The sequence below is a fragment of the Ictalurus furcatus genome, chromosome 14 (assembly GCF_023375685.1).
Source record: "Ictalurus furcatus strain D&B chromosome 14, Billie_1.0, whole genome shotgun sequence".
In the NCBI taxonomy this organism is placed as follows: domain Eukaryota; kingdom Metazoa; phylum Chordata; class Actinopteri; order Siluriformes; family Ictaluridae; genus Ictalurus; species Ictalurus furcatus.
The window spans coordinates 14325855-14347104 of NC_071268.1; the positions used below are offsets into that span (position 1 = coordinate 14325855).

Here is a 21250-nt window from a genome sequence, read left to right on the forward strand (position 1 = left end):
ATGAAGTGCGTATCATTATTTCTTCTGGATGGTTTGAAGTTTATTTACCCTTGACTGATTTATACCTATTCCCAAACACAGCGTCCATGTTCAAACCCAGTGTTCAGTTGTGTTTGTGAGAAGATAAAATGCAGTGTGGTGTAAAACAAACTCCTAGCCCCCTGTACATTCTTTACTACTGCATTACCAGTTACCCGTGACCTGATATATAAACTGCATTTTCACGCATACAGCTGCAGTATTGTTAGTCCCAAAGAGAAATAAAAACACAAATAGCCACGGTGAATTTGACTGTAAATCAGATCAGTGCTCTGGTTTCTGCCTGCTCTCGGATTTTGCGTCAGTTGTTTTTTTCCCTCCCTGAGCTGCTTACACAGACCCGAGTGCAGCTTTAAAACCCCCCACAATGCACCGCGCTGTCCCGGAGCCGTTGCCATGTTAGAGCAGTATGGGGGAGTTTCCCGCAGAATGCGCCGTTACACATCGTGAAAACTTTTCCCTCTGATCGTTAGTCCGCTCGTTTCAGTCTTTCTCTTGCTGCAGGAAAACCTCCATGTTTGTTTACAAAGCCTTCATAACGGATATCCCCATCCGGCGAGTGTGTTAATAGGCAGGAAAATGAACAAAACTGCGTTTCGTTGTCCATTTCTTCACCAAACTTCAGACGCGGTAACGTCAGGTCTGGGAAAAACAGTCAAAACGGGTTGTTTTCTTCAGGCTACAGATTAAAGGTAAGACAAAACGCCCTTGATTATTAAATCCGCCTAAAAAGATGAGGCCGCTGATGGACAGGGAGGTATCGGGACACTCTAGTGTCAGAAAATGTCAAATAATCTTGTCGCTATTGCTCAATTTGACGGCACACTACAGTCAAAAACAAGCTGAGATCAACTGTAGCCTGAAGACAAACTGAGATTGAGCCGGGATTAACCCGCTGATTATATTGCACTACAGTGTACTTAGTAAATAAATAACTGTCATATGGTTTTGGTTCTTTCGTATTTACATATGCAGAACCAAATATTTCACTTAAATGAAGATTTAAATCAACAGATTAACTATTTATTCTGTGTAGTGTGCTGGTACCAGTAAATAAAAGCAATAAAAATAACAGTATTAGACAAATGTTTGACAAATAACAGTATCAAGCAAATGTTTAAATACAGAGTGGTATACTAAATCATAATTTCATGCTTATTTAATAAGTATTTATCAGAAACATTTATTGCTGTGACGTACCTGTCGACATACAGTATTTAGTCATCCTATATCTAGTCAGCCTAGTGTTTTTTATTATTGTTATTATTATTATTATTATTATTATTATTAAGGGTTTCTGATGACTCTTCTGAACTGAACCTGAAAGTAGACGTACTTATTTATGAGTAACTACTAAAACAAACGAGCTCAGAGAATATTAATATTAACCATATGGGCAAACCTGGCCACCTTAATATTTTTGGCGGACAGCACTTTTACTCCCTCCCGAAGGCCAGTTCTCCTGCTCTTCACAATCATGGCAAAAGAACAAAGGTAGCATTATGTGCAGCTCAATGTGCCATCCAGATGTTAGCACGTCTGCCAGTGCTGACCTCCATGTTGGGAGGGTGTTGGGGGATCCTTGAGTTTATTAAAACGTCCCAGCCAAGACGGCACTCCGACAAAACTCCGAAAAAGGTTTACAAGGACTCAGGCAGCCTGTAGCTGCTGTGCACTTAAATACCACAGAAGGTATGCTGGACTTTTCTCTGAAAGTCTTGGAAAGGAAATGCTCTTTGACACACGTTTTCTATCGTTTGAGGCCTTTGCCTTTTGGTGGTCTGATTTTCCCCAGCAGAAAAGAGTGACATATTCAGCAATGGACTGAATTATGATTTCACACAGTTGACTAAAGCAGAGGGTGCTTTTAAATACTCTAACTGAAATGTTGCTAACCAAGCATCCCTAAATGGCAGTCATATGGTGCATTTTGTTTCTGCAGTTATGCTACTGTCATTCCAAAAGGTAGATATTATCTAGCACTAGTTAATCTATTGGTGTAATTAATATAATTAATTAATGCTTTGTGATATACCAACTTTTAAGATTTCACATCGAGCCCTTCTTCCTTGACTACTCTCACTAAAATCCAAGAGCCCTCAGGTTATTGTTTTACAGGGGTATGTGAAGGGGGTTGTTTTCCTTCCTCTCTCCACACACCCTGGGATTTTTCTGCACACACAGTACGTACTGAGAGACCGATGGAGTGTTTCTGCTTTGTGTATTCTCTAATTTTTCCTTCTCTCTCCGTCAGCTATTTGCAACAACAAACATGCATAATATTTAGAAGTGTCATCATTTTCGATTGACCTTCAAAGTTCATCCCAGTCAAAATACTGCTTTAATAATCTATGTGTACAACCCCAATTCCAAAAAAGTTGGGACACCAAATGTGTAAAAATGTAAATAAAAACAGAATGAGATGATTTGCAAATCTCATAAACCCATATGTTATTCACAGTAGAACATAGAAAACATATTAAATGTTTAAACTGAGGAAATGTACCATTTTAAGAAAACAATAAGGTAATTCTGAAATTGATGGCTGCAACACGTGTCAAAAAAATTGTGACGGGGCAACAAAAGGCTGGAAAAGTAAGTGTTCCTAAAAAGAAACAGCTGGAGGTTATTGGGCAACGGGTCAGTAACATGATTGGGTATAAAAAGAGTATCTTGGAGAGGCAGAGTCTTTCAGAAGTATAGATGGGCAGAGGTTCACCAATCTGCAAAAAACTTCATCTACAATTTGTGGAACAATTTCAGAATAAGGTTCTTCAACATAAAATTGTGAAGACTATGAATATCATCTACAGTACATAATATCATCAAAAGCTTCAGAGAATCTGAACAAATCTCTGTGCGCAAGGGACAAGGGTTAAACCAATATTGCATGCCCATGATCTTCAGGCCCTCAGGCGGCACTGCATTAAAAACATTTATTTGAAATTTGAAATTCTTTTTGGAAACCATGGACACCACGTCCTCTAAACTGAAGAGGACAAAAGAGGAGAGGGACCATCCGGCTTTTTATCAGCGTTCAGTTCAAAAGCCTGCGTCTTTGATGGTATGGGGTGCATTAGTGCCTATGGAATGGTCAGCTTGCACATCTGGAAAGGCAACATCAATGCTGAAAGGTATATACAGGTTTTAGAGCAACATCTGCTTCCATCCAGATTCCATCCCATCTTTACTTCTGAGAGACTCTGCCTTTCTAAGATACTCTTTTCATACCCAATCATGTTACTGACCTGTTGCCCATTAACCTAATTAGTTGCAAAATGTTCCTCCAGCTGTTTCTTTTTAGTAAGACATGCTGCAGCCATGAAATTAAAAATGAACTTAATTTTTTCTTAAAATTGTATATTTCCTCAGTTTAAACATTTGATATGTTTTCTATGTTCTATTGTGAATAAGATTTGGGTTTATGAGATTTGCAAATCATTGCATTCTGTTTTTGTTTACATTTTACACAGCGTCCCAACTTTTTTGGAATTGGGTCTGTAGTAGCTGGGCTGGATTTGTGTTTTCTTTGTTGTCGTTCACATTCAGGCAAAAATACATATGATAGCTACTTTACAAGGTGCTTCCTGTAAGCATGTAAACATGTATGCACCTCCCAATAGATGATGACTAAACCAAAAGCAGTTTATGGTGTACTAGACTAAGATTCACAAATTTTCAAATTTGAAGGGTGTGAAATATGATGCACCTAATTGACAGGCGTAATTCACTTATCCTTGGGGCTTAATGCTAGTGTGTCAGCATGACATCATTTATAACTCTTCTCATTTACTGCCATGGATTCTAAACTATAAGCACATGAGGAGAAGGATAGTAAATGCAGGAGTTGCTGGTGCTCATGTTCGAGGGAATGGCAGTGGAATAGGAATATTTATCTGAATCATGGCTCATAGCATGCATGTGGTGTGGAATGTGCAGCCTCAATGTTATCAGTGACTGTGCTGCAAGATCAAGGCCAGTGTTTCCTGATTAAATCCCTGCATGCATTAGGACATGTATGGTTTCAACAGTGATTAATATCCAGGGAAGGCACTTGTTTTCATTTATTTTACATTCTTAGTAGCTACATATTTTAGTTTATCTTCTTGCTTCATGTGCATATGATTATATCAACAAGCAAAGCTAAGTTCACCCTTTCTTTTGTGCCCCTTTTCCAGTAGAGGGAAAAGCAGTCAGTTTTAGAGAACACACTTGCTGTTTGTGTGTGTGGATCCATTTCAGACTAGGCCTGCAACCAATTACTTCAGTGTGCATAAATTGTTAGTAATTACATGTAGCATGGCAGACACTAGCAGAATTAAAAGTTCAGCAGGAAACAGGAGAAGCAGTAGTATATTAACTCTACATTCGTTCAGTTATGTTATAAACATGTCTATTATGTTGTAAATATATATTTATTTTTCTGTCAGTGTTCCTTCTTTGTGAAAAGGTGAAACTTGTCTGTCATTCATGTCTAACTTGGTGCTTTCCTGTCATGATTTAAGGCTCTTGTTTCTTGCAGGACTTCCTATGTCCTTTGTGTCCTTTTCTGGCAAACAAGGGTAGTGTTATTTGGAGGCAAACAGGGGTAATGAAAGCGAGCCACTGAAAATAACTTTCTGAAAGGATACTTTTATTGTACAAGGCTGTGTGGATATACAGTGTATACACTATAATTTGCAGTTGAAATTTTGTTCATTTGCTTGTTAAACAGTTTGTATAGTCAGTCACCCCAGATTATTATACTCAGATATAGTTATCCTGTTCTTCTGCATAGTTTGGTTTTATTGTGTTTATTGTAGTATTGCACCATTTATTGCACCATACACCTGTAGGCATAATATTTCATCCCTCTTGTGTTCCTGTATGTCACAATATAATGCAAGTTGATTTAACCTGCCTTTGGCATTTATTTTAAGAAATAACACTGTATCAGATTAAAAAGGTGGTCTGCCGAGTTACGTTTTAGTTTAAGATCTCTGCCAATTTTGAGTTTCTGATCATGAATTCATGAGTTACTGGTCACCTTCTGCAGCTTGTCTGTGCTTTTCTCTCTCACTTCCTGACAACCAGAAAAGAACTCTTTAGACTTTAGTTCGCTTTAGAAAGGGTCAGTGAGAAGGCATTGAAGGAGTTTGTTTTAACTGGTTGTAAATGAGGGTTGAATTAGAGTGCCGCAGTACAAGACTGTTGTTGTGTGAACTGTAGTTTCCCTTAGTTTTAAGAGAGAAATACAATTTTAAGAAATATCTAATACAAATGCACAAAGAATTTTGCTAGCAGATTGCAAGGTGTTGAAACCATGTCTGGATGTTATTAGTTGTTCTTTCCTCTTGATGTTACTGTGAGTCAAACACAATAGTGCGTGGTCGGTTTGGGAGGAGGTTTTTTTTTGTGGTGTTGTTTGGTTTTTTTTTTTTGCCTAATTTAGCCATTGTGTGAAGTCACTTTGGTTGGCATACAACAGTGAGATTTCCTGAAAAGAAATCATGAAAGTACAAATGAAGCATTTAAAATGCGACCAGGCATTCATTGTAGTGACTGATTTGAGATAATGAGGAGTTTACACAAAAATGTAACTTGTTTAATAATATGAATGAGGGCAGATTGCATTATGTGTAAAGAGCGTACAGCCATGGTGGTAGAGGGGGAAAAAAAATCACAATTCGTAAACATGATTATTCCTAAACTGTCACCTGTATTTTTTTTTATAAGAAATCTGTAACTGCCTCGATATAAAATGAGGTTCACTGAGAACCCTGTCTTGTTTAACCTTTTGAGCTTTTGTTAAAAATTTTTACAAAAATAGTCTGCTCTCATGGACCAATTGCAAACAAAACACAGGTTTATCCAAAAAATAGCTTTTTTTAAATATAGGTGTGCAACAATTATTGGCACCCCATGAATTCATATGAGAAAAATATATTTGAAGTATATTCCCATTGATATTTTACAATTTCTTTAGTACATCTGGGTGACTAGGAACAGGCGGTTGTTCAACCATGACTTCCTGTTTCACAGGGGTGTAAATATGAGGTAACACATAGGCCAAATTCCCTTAGTCATTCATAACAATAGGTAAGACCAAGGAATATAGCTGTGATGTGTGACAAAAGGTTGTTGAGCTTCACAAAATAGGAAGTGGCTATAAGCATATAGCACAAGCATTGAAAATACCCATTTCCACCATCAGGGCAATAAATCAGGCAATTTCCAGTCAACTGGAAATGTTATAAATCAACCTGGAATTGGATGTGTATCTATATTGTCTCAACGCATTGTGAGGAGGATGGTTCAAGTGGCCAAAAAATCTCCAAGGATCACAGCTGGAGCATTGCAGAAATTAGTTGCGTCTTGGGGTCAGAAAGTCTCCAAAACTACAATCTGAAGTCGCCTACATCACCACAAGTTGTTTGGAAGAGTTTCAAGAAAAAAGCCTCTACTCTCATCCAAAAGTGTCTTCAGTTTGCCAGACACTACTGGAACTTCAAATGGGATTGGGTTCTATGGTCAGATGAAACCAAAATAGAGCTTTTTGGTAATAAACACCAGAGGTGGTTTTGGCGCACACAGAGAGGTAGCCATATGGAAAAGTACCTCATGCCCACAGTTAAATATGGTGGTGGCCCTATAATGTTTTGGGGCTGTTTTTCTGCCAGTGGACCTGGACATTTTGTTAGGATATATGGCATCATGGACTCTATCAAATATCAACAACTATTAAATGATACTTGACTGCCTCTGCCAGAAAGCTTAAAATGGGCCTTGGTTGGATCTTCAGCAGGACAATGATCCAAAACACATCAAAATCAACACAAAAAAGGTTTACTGACCACAAAATCAAGGTCCTGCCATGGCCATCCCAGTCCCCTGACTGAGGAAACTGAGACTAATATATAAATATATTAGTGTGTGTGTGTGTGTGTGTTATAATTTTATAAAACAAGGTAAATTATTTGTGCATACAGTGCATCCGGAAAGTATTCACTAATGCTTACTCTAAACTGGATTAAATTTATTATTTTCCTCAAAATTCTACAAACAATACCCCATAATGACAACGTGAAAGACGTTTGTTTGAAATCTTTGCAAATTTATTAAAAATAAAAAACTAAAAAAGCACATGTACATAAGTATTCACAGCCTTTGCTCAATACTTTGTTGAAGCACCTTTGGCACCAATTACAGCCTCAAGTCTTTTTGAGTATGATGCTACAAGCTTGGCACACCTATTTTTGGGCAGTTTCTCCCATTCTTCTTTGCAGGATGTCTCAAGCTCCATCAGGTTGGATGGGGAGCCTTTGTGCACAGCCATTTTCAGATCTCTCCAGAGATGTTCAATCGGGTTCAAGTCTGGGCTCTGGCTGGGCCACTCAAGGACATTCACAGAGTTGTCCTGTAGCCACTCCTTTGTTATCTTGGCTGTGTGCTTAGGGTCATTGTCCTGTTGGAAGATGAACCTTCGCCCCAGTCTGAGGTCCAGAGTGCTCTGGGGCAGGTTTTCATCAAGGATGTCTCTGTACATTGCTGCATTCATCTTTCCCTCGATCCTGACTAGTCTCCCAGTTATTGCCACTGAAAAACATCCCCACAGCATGATGCCGCCACCACCATGCTTCACTGTAGGGATGGTATTGGCCGGGTGATGAGTGGTGCCTGGTTTCCTCCAGACATGATGCTTGCCATTCAGGCCAGAGAATTTTGTTTCTCATGGTCTGAGAGTCCTCCAGGCAGGCTGTCATGTGCCTTTTACTGAGGAGTGGCTTCCGTCTGGCCAATCTACCATACAGGCCTGATCGGTGGAGTTCTGCAGAGATGGTTGTTCTTCTGGAAGGTTCTCCTCTCTCCACAGAGACACGCTGGAGCTCTGTCAGAGTGACCATCGGGTTTTTGGTCACCTCCCTGACTAAGGCCCTTCTCCCCGATCGCTCAGTTCTAGGAAGAGTCCTGGTGGTTCCAAACAACTTCAATTTACGGATGATGGAGGCCACTGTGCTCATTGGGACCTTCATTGCTGCAGAAATGCTTCTGTACCCTTCCCCAGATCTGTGCCTCGATACAATCCTGTTTCGGGGGTCTACAGACAATTCCTTGGACTTCATGGCTTGGTTCGTGCTCTGACATGCCTTGTGTTAACTGTGGGACCTTATATAGACAGGTGTGTGCCTTTCCAAATCATGTCCAATCAACTGAATTTACGTTAAGTTGTAGAAACATCTCAAGGATGATCAGTGAAAACAGGATGCACCTGAGCTCAATTTTGAGTGTTATGGCAAAGGCTGTGAATACTTATGTACATGTCCATATATATATATATATATATATATATATATATATATATATATATTTTTTTTTTTTTAATAAATTTGCAAAGATTTCAAACAAACTTCTTTCACGTTGTCATTATGGGGTATTGTTTGTAGAATTTTGAGGAAAATGAATTTAATCCATTTTGGAATAAGGCTGTAACATAACGTAACATAACATAATGTGGAAAAAGTGAAGAGCTGTGAATACTTTCCGGATGCACTGTATCTTGCTTCATTGTTTGGGGTTAAACTTGGCAAATCCTGCTGCAAATTCAATTTACCAAAAAACATCTATACCATGTAGTATAAAATTCATGGTCCATGCACTAAAGCCAACATAAGTTGTTCCGTCAGTGTTTTTTAAAAGAAACTTGCCTAACCACATTTACATTTTTAAGCAAAAAGTAAAAGAAATTGCAAAAAAAAAAAATTATCGATAATTGCAATTCTTATTAAATCAATAATCAAAAGTCATTGTAATAATGAATTTCTCAGGTCTGTGCTGATTCCTACTCCCAGACCTTCCAGTTTGTCCTTGCTTTGGTTCTGGGCCTGTTTTCCATGTCAGGGTAGCACAGGGCCGTGTTCACAGTGAGAGAAGGTCACAACAAAGAGCCAGAAAATCTAATGGCTTACTATCCTTTTAGAGCTCGACTCTCTTTAGAAAAGCATCTACTGGCAGCGATGCTCCAGAGAAGTCTTTATGAAGGATGAGAGCACTTTAACCTACATTTGTTACATAAAAAATACTACTTGCATGAATGGAGAGTGAGTGATGTAAGAAGGTTGTACTGCCCTTCTGTCTTGTGTTATTCAGTTTCTGGTTACAATGAGGCCAACTGGTAGTTTTGTTTACTAACGAAATGTAGATATAGGGCATTTTGACCTTAATTAACACTTTACTTTAATTAATATCAACTCAATCGAATTTCTTTGGTTATGGTCTCTATATGCAGTGGCCAAATTTGGCTGCACCGTCACTTGTGTTGTGCCAACATCCATGTTCTTGGAGTACAGCAATCTCAGAGGGGTTCCTCAGCATCCAAGATAGAGACCATATGGCACTGGACTAACACAGGCATTTATGCCAATATCAGCTCCTACAGAAGGCTCAAAATTGTGACCATTTTGGTTGCATATGCTCTGAAATTTAATCTGTGTGACCATAAAATGTATTTGGGAGCATTTGTGCGAGTGAAAATAATTGTTGTGATGCAACCGGTTTTCATTTCGGTACAAAACGCTCGCTAATTACTGCACAGTATGTGCTTGCTATGAGCTGATACATTGACCATTCTATCCAACATTACATAACCAATTAAACCTCATCTTTACAGTCTTAACTTTAATGCAGATTTTAGATTGGTTACTGTTAACCGTCAGTCACTCCCCTTCACTGCGTTCCGTTGTCAGGTGACAGGGATCTAACTAGCGCGCAAAATGTAAAGAGCTGAAGAGCGAAGATGAAAAGATATGGCAGCAATGTGCCAAAAATCTGAGCGCGTTATTGGAGCTTGTGCACACGAACGTCAATAGAGGATATGCACTGACATCACTTTCCTGCCAGAACACGCCCCCCTCGGCTGGACTGAGTGGCAAAACGTCCAGTAAGATGGCTGGTTTTTATAGGGGAAGCTGCGAAACCGCTAGCATAACTAACGATTATCAACTTAAATTAAAGGCAGTTGGACTCAGCAGTGACCCTTACAACTTGCCCAAGAACATGTGGTCCATGTACATTGGCATGTGGCCAGAAATCGGTTTTCCCGATTTGTTGGAGAGATTAAAGTGACAAGAACACCAATAAACATTCTGGTTGTATGTACAAATATTTTTATTTTATTCTATAATTTTATCTGGTAAACCGTAAGCTAGCTAGCCCTAGTTTGTTTGTAGCTAACACCTACTTAGTAACGTTATATATTTGTGAAGGAAAAACGCGGTCAGAGAATGAATGAGCCCCCATTATTCATCAGTGGAAATGGGCTGCGTTTAAAAAGAAATATGTAGCAAATTATTCATCATTGTACAACATGAATACCAAAAGAACTTACACTTACACTGCTCCACTTAGTAAAAAAGGACTGAATGGTTTTTTGTCACTCTGTAAAAAGATAGCTCTGAATTCTTGTTGAATCTGTTAGCACAGTCGATCTCACAACAGCTTATTTTCTCGCTGTACACTAATGCTGCCGCTCAGTCTTTTTGCCACTCAGTGGGTGTGACTGCGGAGAGTTCCGCCTACAGTGACATCACATGCATACCTTCTATATTGCACGTGCGAGCTTCAATAACATTACAACCGTGAGAGGAAAATAGATGTTCACGTGCAGAAAGGGGAGAGGAAAAATCTCTATGCTCTGCTTTTGCGAACTTTTTCTTTTGTCAGTAGTGGGCGGGCCCAACTGGTTTGACTGTAGCCTCAAATATCTTTGGCTAACTAATTTTTCTGGAAATCAGTTCTGATTAGTGAAGTTAACTGTACTTTCATGAGAGACATGACTTCATCCATGGACACTCTTCAAATGAGTCATTTATTTTTTTATTTGTTGAAAGTTTTTTGGCATGGATTTGCCACCATACAGAGGTTGCAGGTAACACTGCATTTGACACCGAATCCACACATTTTAAGCGCGAGTGGTGGTGGTGTTTTTAAATAAAATGTGTGTGTGTGTGTGTGATTATAGACAGAATGTTTCTGTGTATATGAATGTGTGTGTATATATTTATTTTTATATATAATATTACCGTTGTTAGTAAGATTTATTAGCAACTGCTGTATTGCAATCATCCTGTAGTTGTCAACAGTCAATATTAAGAGGAAGAAGAATACAGTCCTAAGAGATTGATTATAGAAGACTAACTCACATTCTTTTCAATTTGCTCTAAACATATTAATCATATCTCAGCAAATAAACTTCCTTTTTGCTTAGAGAGACATTTTGGTCAGAGTGATCCTCTATAGTCTAAACAATTGAGTAATTCGGTGAGTTGCCTAATAAGAAAACAGGACTCACCCTAGATGTCTTCATAAACTTCCTGTACTCCACAGATCATTCTGAATAGTTCAGTTATTAACTCATTTTAAGCAGTAATGTTGGTGTGTCTATAAACTATAGTGGTATTTTTGGTACATCATGTAACCTTGCATGAGTAGAAAAGCTTAAAACCATTATCAGCAGTAGGTTTAGTGTTGGAGTGAGATCTGTGTGATATTATTAGCAGAGTATAGCATTTCTTTGAGTGGAGCCTATGGAGGCGTTCTGTGGTCTTTGGCTGACAGAAATGATCTACTTTTCCATTCCAGTTCCCTGCACACAGTAAATTAGCCATGTCCCATTTGGAGAGGCAACTGTTTAAAGCTTCATTCTTTTGTGAAATAATGAATAAATGAACGGACTGTTTGTATTGACGTTAATCAGGGTGAACTAGGGTGGAGAGAATGATGACTCTTTCATAAAAAAAAAAACTCTGATTTATTTTCACATAAAAGATGGGTGAAACATTTTTATAAATTAGCTTTAACTGGGTGGCTTGTGTGATGCATGATTTTCTTTTTTTTTTTTCTTTTTTTTTTAAATAAATTAGAACAATTCACAATCTTAGTGTTATTTATTTAAAGATTACATTTAAAAAAAATTATAATCCCTTTTGCACAAATTATATTTGTGTTTCATAATAAATCTTTTCCTTAGCCTTTGCTGTGATTACCCATTTTGTTAAAAAAAAATAATAATAATCAATAAATAAATAAATAAATAATCCAAAAATAGCTTCTAAGGCATATGGCTCTCATTAGACTAGGCGAAGCTCAAGTCAAAGTCAAAGCTATAGGCTACATCTAAGGAGAAATGTTATGTGGTGTCTGACTCTTTGTAAAAGTTTGAAAGGGTCCTTCTGTGACAAAAATCCTTTTACTTTGGTTACTACTTTTTACATTTTTAGTACAAAATCAAAAAGCTGGCTCAGAACCATGCCTTTGTAGCCTAGAAATACTCATGTCAGTGGGAGGCAAGGAGTGTCGAGTCCAGCTGGTTCCACAATCCCGTGTGGCCATCTCCACAACACAATACAAAACTTGCACTGATTTATGCCTAAAGTGTGTGCTGCATTAAAACGGCATATTCAGGTTTTCATCTCATTGTTCTGCAATGCATTATGTAAAGGTGACTGAAAGCTAGTTGCCTTGTAAAAGCGCTCCTTTGTTAATGAAACCTGGGGGATATTCTTAGGAAGGAAGCATGTCCATCTGAAAGCATACAGGGGTCTAGCAACATGGACATTTCCTTTGGCAAAGCTATCCTGGTAGGAGAATCAGTGATCATGGTCATGACTCTACTGTCTGCGGTCCGATGGAGTCTCCTCCTCCCCTCACAATTAATGCACTTTGTTTGAATAACATATGAGCCTAGTGGACTGATATTAATCATCATATTTAATTTTTGAGTGCTCAAATAATATCAGAACACTTGGACTTTAGAGTGGAATATGTATCAGCAAAATGTGCCAAAAAATTATTTGACCATATTTGCTTCTTTGGTACTATGAAGTGATTTTGAGAGATGAATTACTATAATACTAGCAAAGAAAGTCAATGAGGAGCATGCATATTGCTGCCTTTTACTTTTAGTGGTCTTGTTACATTGTCCCCTGTTGCAGAAACTCTCTTAAAAAAAATAAAAAATAAAATAAAAAGAGCCAGGCATATGTATTACAGATTTAAAATAAGAAACAGCTATGTTAGCAGTGCACTAATGTATCTGTGCTGCTTTTACACATGGGCGTATGAGCAGTATTGAGCTCTGCTGTGTGTGTGTGTGTGTGCAGTGTGTGTGTGTGTGCAGTGTGGCCGTGTTGACTGGTGCTAATCACAGCTGCGGTCTGCAGGAATGAGGAAGCAGAGCTAGAGGCCCAACTCTGCAGCGCCTGTGTCAGGATGGAGCTGAAGGTTTGGGTGGATGGAATCCAGCGAGTGGTCTGTGGAGTCACAGAGGCCACCACCTGTCAGGAAGTGGTCATTGCACTGGCTCAGGCTATAGGTAAGCAGTATAGTTTTAGGAAGATGTATGAAACTGCTGGGCTATATTGTGTGTGCGTGTGTGTGTGTGTGTTTGTTTGTGTGTGTGTTTGTGTATACAAACGCACACACAGTGGGGTCCAAAATTCTGAGACTACTGGCAAAAATGCTAGTTTGCATTATTTTCTAATTTAATATGACAATTTTCATTACAAGTTATATTACTGACAAAAACTTGAATGAAAAGTAGAATATTTACATGAATTTCAGAGTTTCTTAGTATTTGGCATGTCGCCTTTTTGCTTTAATGACAGTGTGCACTCGAGCTAGCATGGACTCCACATGTTTGTGCAAAACCTTACGATCCATTTTAGATCAAATCTATCAGTGTTGTCTGAATACATGCTTCAACAGAAGAGATTAGGCATGAGGAAAATCTGACCTTTTATATAAAACAGTCAACATGGTCAATATCACAAATTTTGGTTACATTTAAATAGGAACCTAGCAATAGTGCAGAATCTTGAATATTAAATATTCAAGATATTGAACATTTACTTTCTTTGTTGTTGATATTTCAAAATTCTAAAAGCTTCTGTTTAAGGTTAAGAAAGAGATTCAGATAGTTTAACCAGAAAGGCAATTTGATTGATTTAAACTTCTTGACTTCATTGTCTAAGCCTTTTTCTAGTGACTCTCAAAAGTGTGTGTAATCTTTAGCCCCACCCCCCACCCCCCACTCACTTTAGCAAGAAATATACTAAAGCAGAAAAAGTGCCTGGTGAGATGGAAACTCTGAGTCATGATCCTGCCAAAAGAGAAGAAGAAGCAGGAACTCTTAAGCCTTCCATCAGGGTTAATACTTGATTTCTTTCCATTATTACCACGAAGACGAAGACTTTGTGGTTACATTGCTTACTTATTTAACTCTTTGATAACTTTTCAATTTCAGCAACTGCTCATTTCTTCTCCATGATGAGCAACATTAATTTTAGGCTAATGTAAAATGAATTAAAAACAGGTCTAGAAATATTTCATGATATCTACTTAACTGGCAGGTCGCACTGGACGCTACACACTAATCGAGAAATGGAGAGATTCTGAGCGACACTTGGCTCCTCATGAGAGCCCCGTGGCCTCGTTAAACACTTGGGGTCAGTATGCTGGCGATGTCCAGTTCATTCTGCACCGCACTGGCCCTTCTCTCACAGAGCGCCCTCCATCCGAGGGGCCCCCTGTCTCCCGGGGCCCTGAGCGCGGCCTGCACCGCCAGAGCCTCCCTATTATGGCTAAGCTCCGCGCCCAGGGTGAGCGATCTCTCCGCCGTCGTGAACCACGCCGCAAATCCCTCACATTTACTGGGGCGCCACGTGGCCTTAGAGACATCCTTAATGGCACGAGAATTGGAGAAAGAGACTCTAAGCGCTGTGTTGTTCTGATGAACAGTGCCCCACAAAGCCTGTCCAGATCCCCACGGCTACCTTCAAGTCGTGTGGAAGAGTTGACCCGCCTTGTGAGGCTGCAGAGGGAGTCTCTGACTGTTCTGGAGCGCCGAACAGAGGCATGCGATGCAGAGCTGCAGTCATGGAGCCAAAAGAGACCAAACACCGAGGACTCCTGGGCAATCATGACAGAGGAGATGGTGCGGCTAGAGCAGCAACTATGTAGGAACCAGGTGGAGGTGGAGGAGGAGGAGTTTTGGGCCAGCGAGCTACAGATTGAGCTTGAGAGCGAGAGGCAGCTGGAAGAGCGGCTGCAGGAGGTGCGCACTCGGCTCCGAGCCTGCGAGACTGAGCTGGAGCAGAGGCTGTCCCGTCTGCATGGCATGGAGGCAGGGCTGGAGGCCCAGCGGCAGCAGGAGCAGACGAGGGAGAACCAGCTGTGGAGTGAAGGAGAAGTGAAGGCAAGGCTGCAGACAGTGAAGGCTGAACTCAAAGCTCAGGCTCAGCACACAGCACAGTTGGAAAACAGCTGCAGGGCTGTGGAGAGGTCACTGAGTCAGTCTAGTAAGAGACTGCAGGTAGGTTAGATTGATTAAGATAAGATTTTTATGTTGAAGGTACATTAGACGATCACAAAGCAGTTCTCCTTTCTCAGTCTAGCTCCCTTTCAAATTGATATCCAGTTAAAGATCTGCATGGAAAAGACAGTGGTAGATGACCAAACTAGATTACAAACAGTCATTCCGAAACTGTAATTGTATTGTTAAAAACTAATGAAATAATATTTTCCGAAGATGTAAGATATAAATAAGTATACCTTTCCCTAATACACCATCACACTTAATTATGTCTTATTAAAACATTAGTGTTGTGATAATCAGTCCCTCCAGGATTTTGCAATTGCAAAAATGAATGCAAAATCAAGCAAACTCTGCAATATTCAGTGGCACTTGCAGTTTTTCTGAATTACCGCAGATTTGGGCCAAGATGCGTCATGTGACATCATCACAACACGCATTTAGTCAAATCTCTCGACTCACGTTCATCAAACATGAGTACAGCTAAAAAGTCTTATTTACCAACAAACATCACTGCAAAAGACTGCAAAACTATTTCTTGCAATTGCAATTTTGCCAACTAAAGTAGTTTTCTTCAACAAAAAAAACACAAAAACTCAACAAATTGCATCACAATTTTATTTATTTATTTTTTTTAAAGCTGCAGCAAAATCAAGCATTTTTGGCCACAACAATAAAAAAAAACCTGGCAAAATCCTGTACGGACTGTATAAAGTTTTATCTACGATGTTGTTCAATTTATTTCAATGTGTGAACTTGATCACTGAAACCAAATGTATTTCATTGCGCTTTGAGACATCCAAGGGGGCTACAAATTCTGCTACTTAATTTAAATTGAGGGTTGTATATTCAAAAATGGACAATACTTTACAGAACAATAATATTCTCGCTATATTTTGACACCTGGTCAAAATTCCAACTGTTAAAGGTCTCAGTATTTTGATTATTTTACATTTAAAGCACTTGCATTTAAAGTAAACCCAGAAATTGTAGTTCAGCATATATCAGGCATTTACTGCCTCATGTAGTAGATGTACATGTTTTTCCCAGGATAGTCAGTATGAGCTTGAGCAGCTAACTAAAGAGCTGAGGCAGGTGAATCTTCAGCAGTTCATCCAGCAGACTGGCACTAAAGTGACCGTACTGCCTGTGGAACCTAGTGACGTGGAGGCCAGCATCCCCCCTGTGCCTCAGGAATCAGGTACTGTGCTTACTACTGCATCCTTTCCGCCATTTTCTTCCATAAACACTTTCCAAAAACTTTCCTGTGGACTTTTTTTTTCAAAGAGACTTTTTCAGATTAATGGCTTATACCAACCATCTTTGAGTTATTTTAAACAAGTTAGCAATAGCAGTAGCAAAAAGCACAATTGTTCAAGTCTATCGGCAGTAACTCGGTGTGCGTTCATGCATCACACACATTATTTTGGCTCTGACAGTAAGACTCGGAGGCTTTCAGATCCCCCACTGAGAGCTACATGTGTTCCACCCACCTCTATTCAGTGCTGGTTACTGTGGCAACAGCTGCCTGGAGATGACCTGAGTACCGTTACTCACCTTAGTAGCCAGCAGCAGCATGTGGGGTGGACTAAGACTGTACCAAGGTGCTGAGGCATGCGCACTGTAGCACTACTGTAGTGTCATTTGTATGTAACACAATAGCAATTAATGTGAAGTTTGATTACAGCTTAAACCAAGTTGGAGATTTTTTTTTTGCTGGGGGGGTGGGGGTTATTCTGGTAAGTCTTAATATTTTATATAAGAATTTATACGGGAATCTTACAGTAATCAGCTAAGAAATTTTGTTTAAATTTAGAAAAGTTGTCCACTGCATTGTTGTTACTGCTGTCTGGCTGTTGTTTACATGACATAATTTATTACTACCAATTGGTTTGATTTTTATAACAGAATAAACTGCACATAATTTCTTGAAGTATATTTTTGATTTCTTATATTTTTCTTTGCTGAATTGTGCATATAGCTGTAAAGATTAGTAAAATTACTGAATTTTACTTTAAGAAGCAATGTATTTATAGAGTTGCACTTAGCACCAATCTTGACTTATATTGATTGTAAATGGACTATTGAAGAAACTTTTCTTGTTACTTTTAGATTTCGCAGCACTGACTGGTTCGTTGAAGCGCCCAGGCCTGTCTCATGCAGTTGGAGTTAACCTGCGGGTGCTACACAGCCCCATCACCTCAGCCCTCAACCCTGAGGGCATCTACGTCTGAGGAACACTTGCAAACACCTTTACACAGCCACTGAAAAACATCCGAGTTTTTCAACAGTCCATGCGATTTCATAAAAGTATTAAGTGATGCATCAAGACTGTTTAGAAAGGCAGTCACAGGAAGTGAATTGTTGGTTAAGGCCGGTAGTTAATGTTTGTCTTTGCGATGTTGGACAGCTGATGGAGCAACACAGTAAGAAGCGTGAAAGAGAAATGAAGGTATACATTATCAGAGGTGGGTAGAGTAGTCAAAGATTTTACTCGAGTACAAGTAAAACTACTTATAAAAATAATTACTCAGGTAATAGTAATAATGTTAATAATTACTTGAGTAAGAGTAATAAGGTAGCCAACACATTCCGGATGCATTCAGACCACAGCAGCGTACCGTGAGACTCGCAACCTCATTATACATGATATAAACGAATTATTAAAACTACGTAACTGTATTTATTAATATTTAATAGTAACAGAGGAACACCACCAAATGTAACAAAAGTACATTTCTGTGACTAAAAATGAACTTGAGTAAGTATAAGTATGGCCAGTTAAACCTACTCTTAGAAGTACTTTTTCTTTTTCTTTTTTTTTTTTTTCTTTTTTTTTTTTAAGTTACTCAAGTAAATGCAGCACGTTACTACCCACCTCTGTACATTATTTTGGTAATGGTAAACTGGAAACATACCTCAAAACAAGACCCATCTGTTAGCTGTAATATCTGCTATGAACTCTGATAAAAGATTGTTTATTTCCTGTATGGCGACTGTGGGGCAACAGACCTGTATGAGGAAGGATATATTTAGGGATGAGTTACTTCAGAAATGTGAATATATTTTTTTGCAAAGCTGTTTAATTGTTAATTCATCCACAAAGTGAGTTGTTCACATAAGCATCATGACACCTGCACCTTTCTGTCTTTACTGTGGCATCATATTTTATGCTGAAGTTTATATTTTGCCACAGTTGGTATTATTTCTTTGTGTACTCCACATTTAGATTTTTTAGTGATGTTGAGCCAAAGATGCCTGCTAATATGTATATTTTTGGTAGCCATAATCGAACTGCTTGGATGCAGTTTTATAGCAATACATCTCTGGCTATATAATTAGCTCATTTTCATCATGTTTACCTTTTAGGTTTTACTAATATATAGCTTATGCAAGACAATTTGCCATGGACATGTGTAAAACTGAGCTTTGCATTCGTATTAAATAAACTTTGCAGTATTAAAGTATATTATGCTTGACAAATCATAGATTGGGCTCTGTCAATTAACCAGTTTATAACTGTTATAATTGTAATCAGTGCCTTAAATCTTTATTGAAGCATTAACATGATCAAATCCAGATCAAAATGGGGAGCTCCCAAGTCTGTTTATATGAGAAACAGATGGTGATGTTGAACTAACATGCATCTTTTATTTTATATAAAAACACATCGGCTGTGTTTGAAGTCCCTCGTTTTATTTCATTTTCATTGTTCATACTGCTACACAAAACACTAAGTGGGGGACAAGTGTGTGAATCATGGCATCACCCAGTTTCAGAAGCTTCAGTCATGCTAGCATAATATTTTATGTACCATTATTTAAAGGAATTAATGCTCAGTGCTCTCTGGTGCCATTTTAATAAAAGGCCTTGTATATAGAATATAAATCAAACATGTTCTGTAAATGTTGAACTAGATGAACTAGATGGAAATTCAGACTGGGCAATAGTGTTATCCACTATAAGCTGGTGCATGAAATTGATAGGGATTCCAAACACAGCCACTGTTGCTTTGTGCTCACTGCTGCATTTTATGCATTTTATGTGCTTGTGAAGAGTGTCAATTTTTAGTTTCTTTAAATATTTTTTCTACTTTGAAACTGTATTTTAAAAATGTGGTAATGCCATTGATATGTAAATGATACATATTGCTTATAAAACTCTGTGTTTTATTGCACTGCATTTCAACATTAAAATCAAATTAACACGTGTTTAATCTTTTGACTCTGAATATTCATTCTGTATCCCCTTGTCTTGTTGACAGAGTTGGCACCTATTTCATATCAAATGTTAAACTGAATAATTACATAAAAGGCTAATCCTACACACAAGTGTCTAACTACTCATTCTCATGAGACTAGACACACCCTCTCTGCAGTTCATCATCCCACAGTATGTGGGATTGCAGTGAGTGCATGTGGCCCTGAGGAGCTCTCGCCAAGCAGCAAGCCTTTTTTACATCTAGACTCCTTTCTAGGAGTGTTTCAGGGCCAACTATGGAGGTGTATGTACCATCATGAAGTTGGTACAGAGAGGGCTACCTTAACATCAGAATTTTCTCATCTCCTAAACGTGCACTGCAAATTCCCTAATACAGCCCTGCAGACACAGTGGGGAGTTTATATGGCGGACTAGTGAAGATTAACTAAATTAAGGAAAGTTATAGTGCAGATAGTAGAATCTATCCTAGATCCTCAGAACCTGACAATGCTGAGCTGCACTGTAAACACATTACAAATGTCATCTCTGTCAACAGGGAAAATATATACAATATCTTTTGTTTGGAGTTTCATTATGAAATCTGCACAGATGGGAAATATATACTGTAGTTCTCTGGCTGAAAATACATAAGGTACTGTATCATACAGGTCCATCTTATCATAATACTTTGCTCTGTGGTCTGTATTACGTGTGTTTTTCACAATCCTTTCCAAAGATCATCACTTTAAACAGCTTAAAATGCTTAAAATATTTTATCCTTAAACCAAACAAAGAGAGTATCAAGATCAAGTCTTTCAGTATATTACCTTGATATAGGTAAAGGCTGTGCTCTTTGAGAGTGTACTGGAATTGAAAAGTGCCATAAGCAAAAATATCATGATAGGACACAGTACACAGCAGCACAGAAGCATGCAATGAAACAAAACTACCAAAATAAATCCCTCTTTGACACAACCTACTATTACTGAAAACATTGGTGGGCCCTAATTACCTAAGTGAATGCAGTTCAGTAATGGTTGTTGTGTTGTCCACAGGTGCATCTCAAAAAATTAGAAAATCGTGAATAAAAGTATTTTTTTTTCTGAAATTTAATTCAAAAAGTGGAACTTTCATATATTCATTACATATAAAGTGAAATATTTCAAGCCTTTTATTGTTTAAATCTTGATGATTAATGCTTACAGCTTATGGAAATCAAAAATCCAGTATTTCAGAATATTAGAATAAAGAATTTATAATACAGCAATGTCGACCTTCTGAAAAGTATGTTAATTTATGCACTCAATACTCGGTCTGGGCTTTAATCCTTTTGCACAAATTACTGCATCAATGCGGCGTGGCATGGAGGCAATCAGCCTGTGGCACTGCTGAGGTGTTCTGGAAGCCCAGGTTGCTTTGATAGCGTCCTTCAGCTTGTCTGTATTGTTGGGTCTGGTGTCTCTCATAGATTCTCTACGGGGTTCAGGTTAGGTGAGTTGGCTGGCCAATCAAACACAGTAATACCACAGTCAGCAAACCAGTTACTAGTAGTTTTGGCACTGTGGGCAGGTGCCAAGTCCTGCTGGAAAAGGAAATCAGCATCTCCATAAAGCTTGTCGGCAGATGGAAGCATGAAGTGCTCTAAAATATCCTGGTAGATGCTGC

General features: G+C 38.6%; 1 protein-coding gene across 3 annotated transcripts; it reads left to right on the forward strand.

Moving 5' to 3' along the window:
• Positions 1 to 404: 404 nt before the first annotated feature.
• Positions 405 to 19601, forward strand: LOC128617671 (ras association domain-containing protein 8). Of its 3 annotated transcripts, XM_053640795.1 has the most exons (5): positions 405 to 731; positions 13176 to 13387; positions 14424 to 15385; positions 16436 to 16586; positions 17498 to 19601. In XM_053640795.1, the coding sequence occupies exons 2-5, from the start codon at positions 13285 to 13287 to the stop codon at positions 17617 to 17619; spliced, it is 1338 nt and encodes a 445-aa protein (XP_053496770.1). In that variant the 5' UTR covers positions 405 to 731; positions 13176 to 13284; the 3' UTR covers positions 17620 to 19601. The 3 variants fall into 3 exon arrangements, with proteins under 3 accessions (XP_053496770.1, XP_053496768.1, XP_053496769.1); XM_053640793.1 differs by having other exon boundaries at positions 16436 to 17640; XM_053640794.1 differs by having other exon boundaries at positions 13236 to 13387; positions 16436 to 17640.
• Positions 19602 to 21250: the final 1649 nt, after the last annotated feature.

What these genes read in the sequence shown, in the direction of transcription:
- LOC128617671 (XM_053640793.1), top strand. Translation starts at nt 13,285, where the DNA reads ATGGAGCTGAAGGTTTGGGTGGATGGAATCCAGCGAGTGGTCTGTGGA. An exon ending in TGCACTGGCTCAGGCTATAG is followed by an intron (nt 13,388 to 14,423) that starts GTAAGCAGTATA and finishes CTTAACTGGCAG; the next exon opens with GTCGCACTGGACGCTACACA. An exon ending in AGTCTAGTAAGAGACTGCAG is followed by an intron (nt 15,386 to 16,435) that starts GTAGGTTAGATT and finishes TGTTTTTCCCAG; the next exon opens with GATAGTCAGTATGAGCTTGA.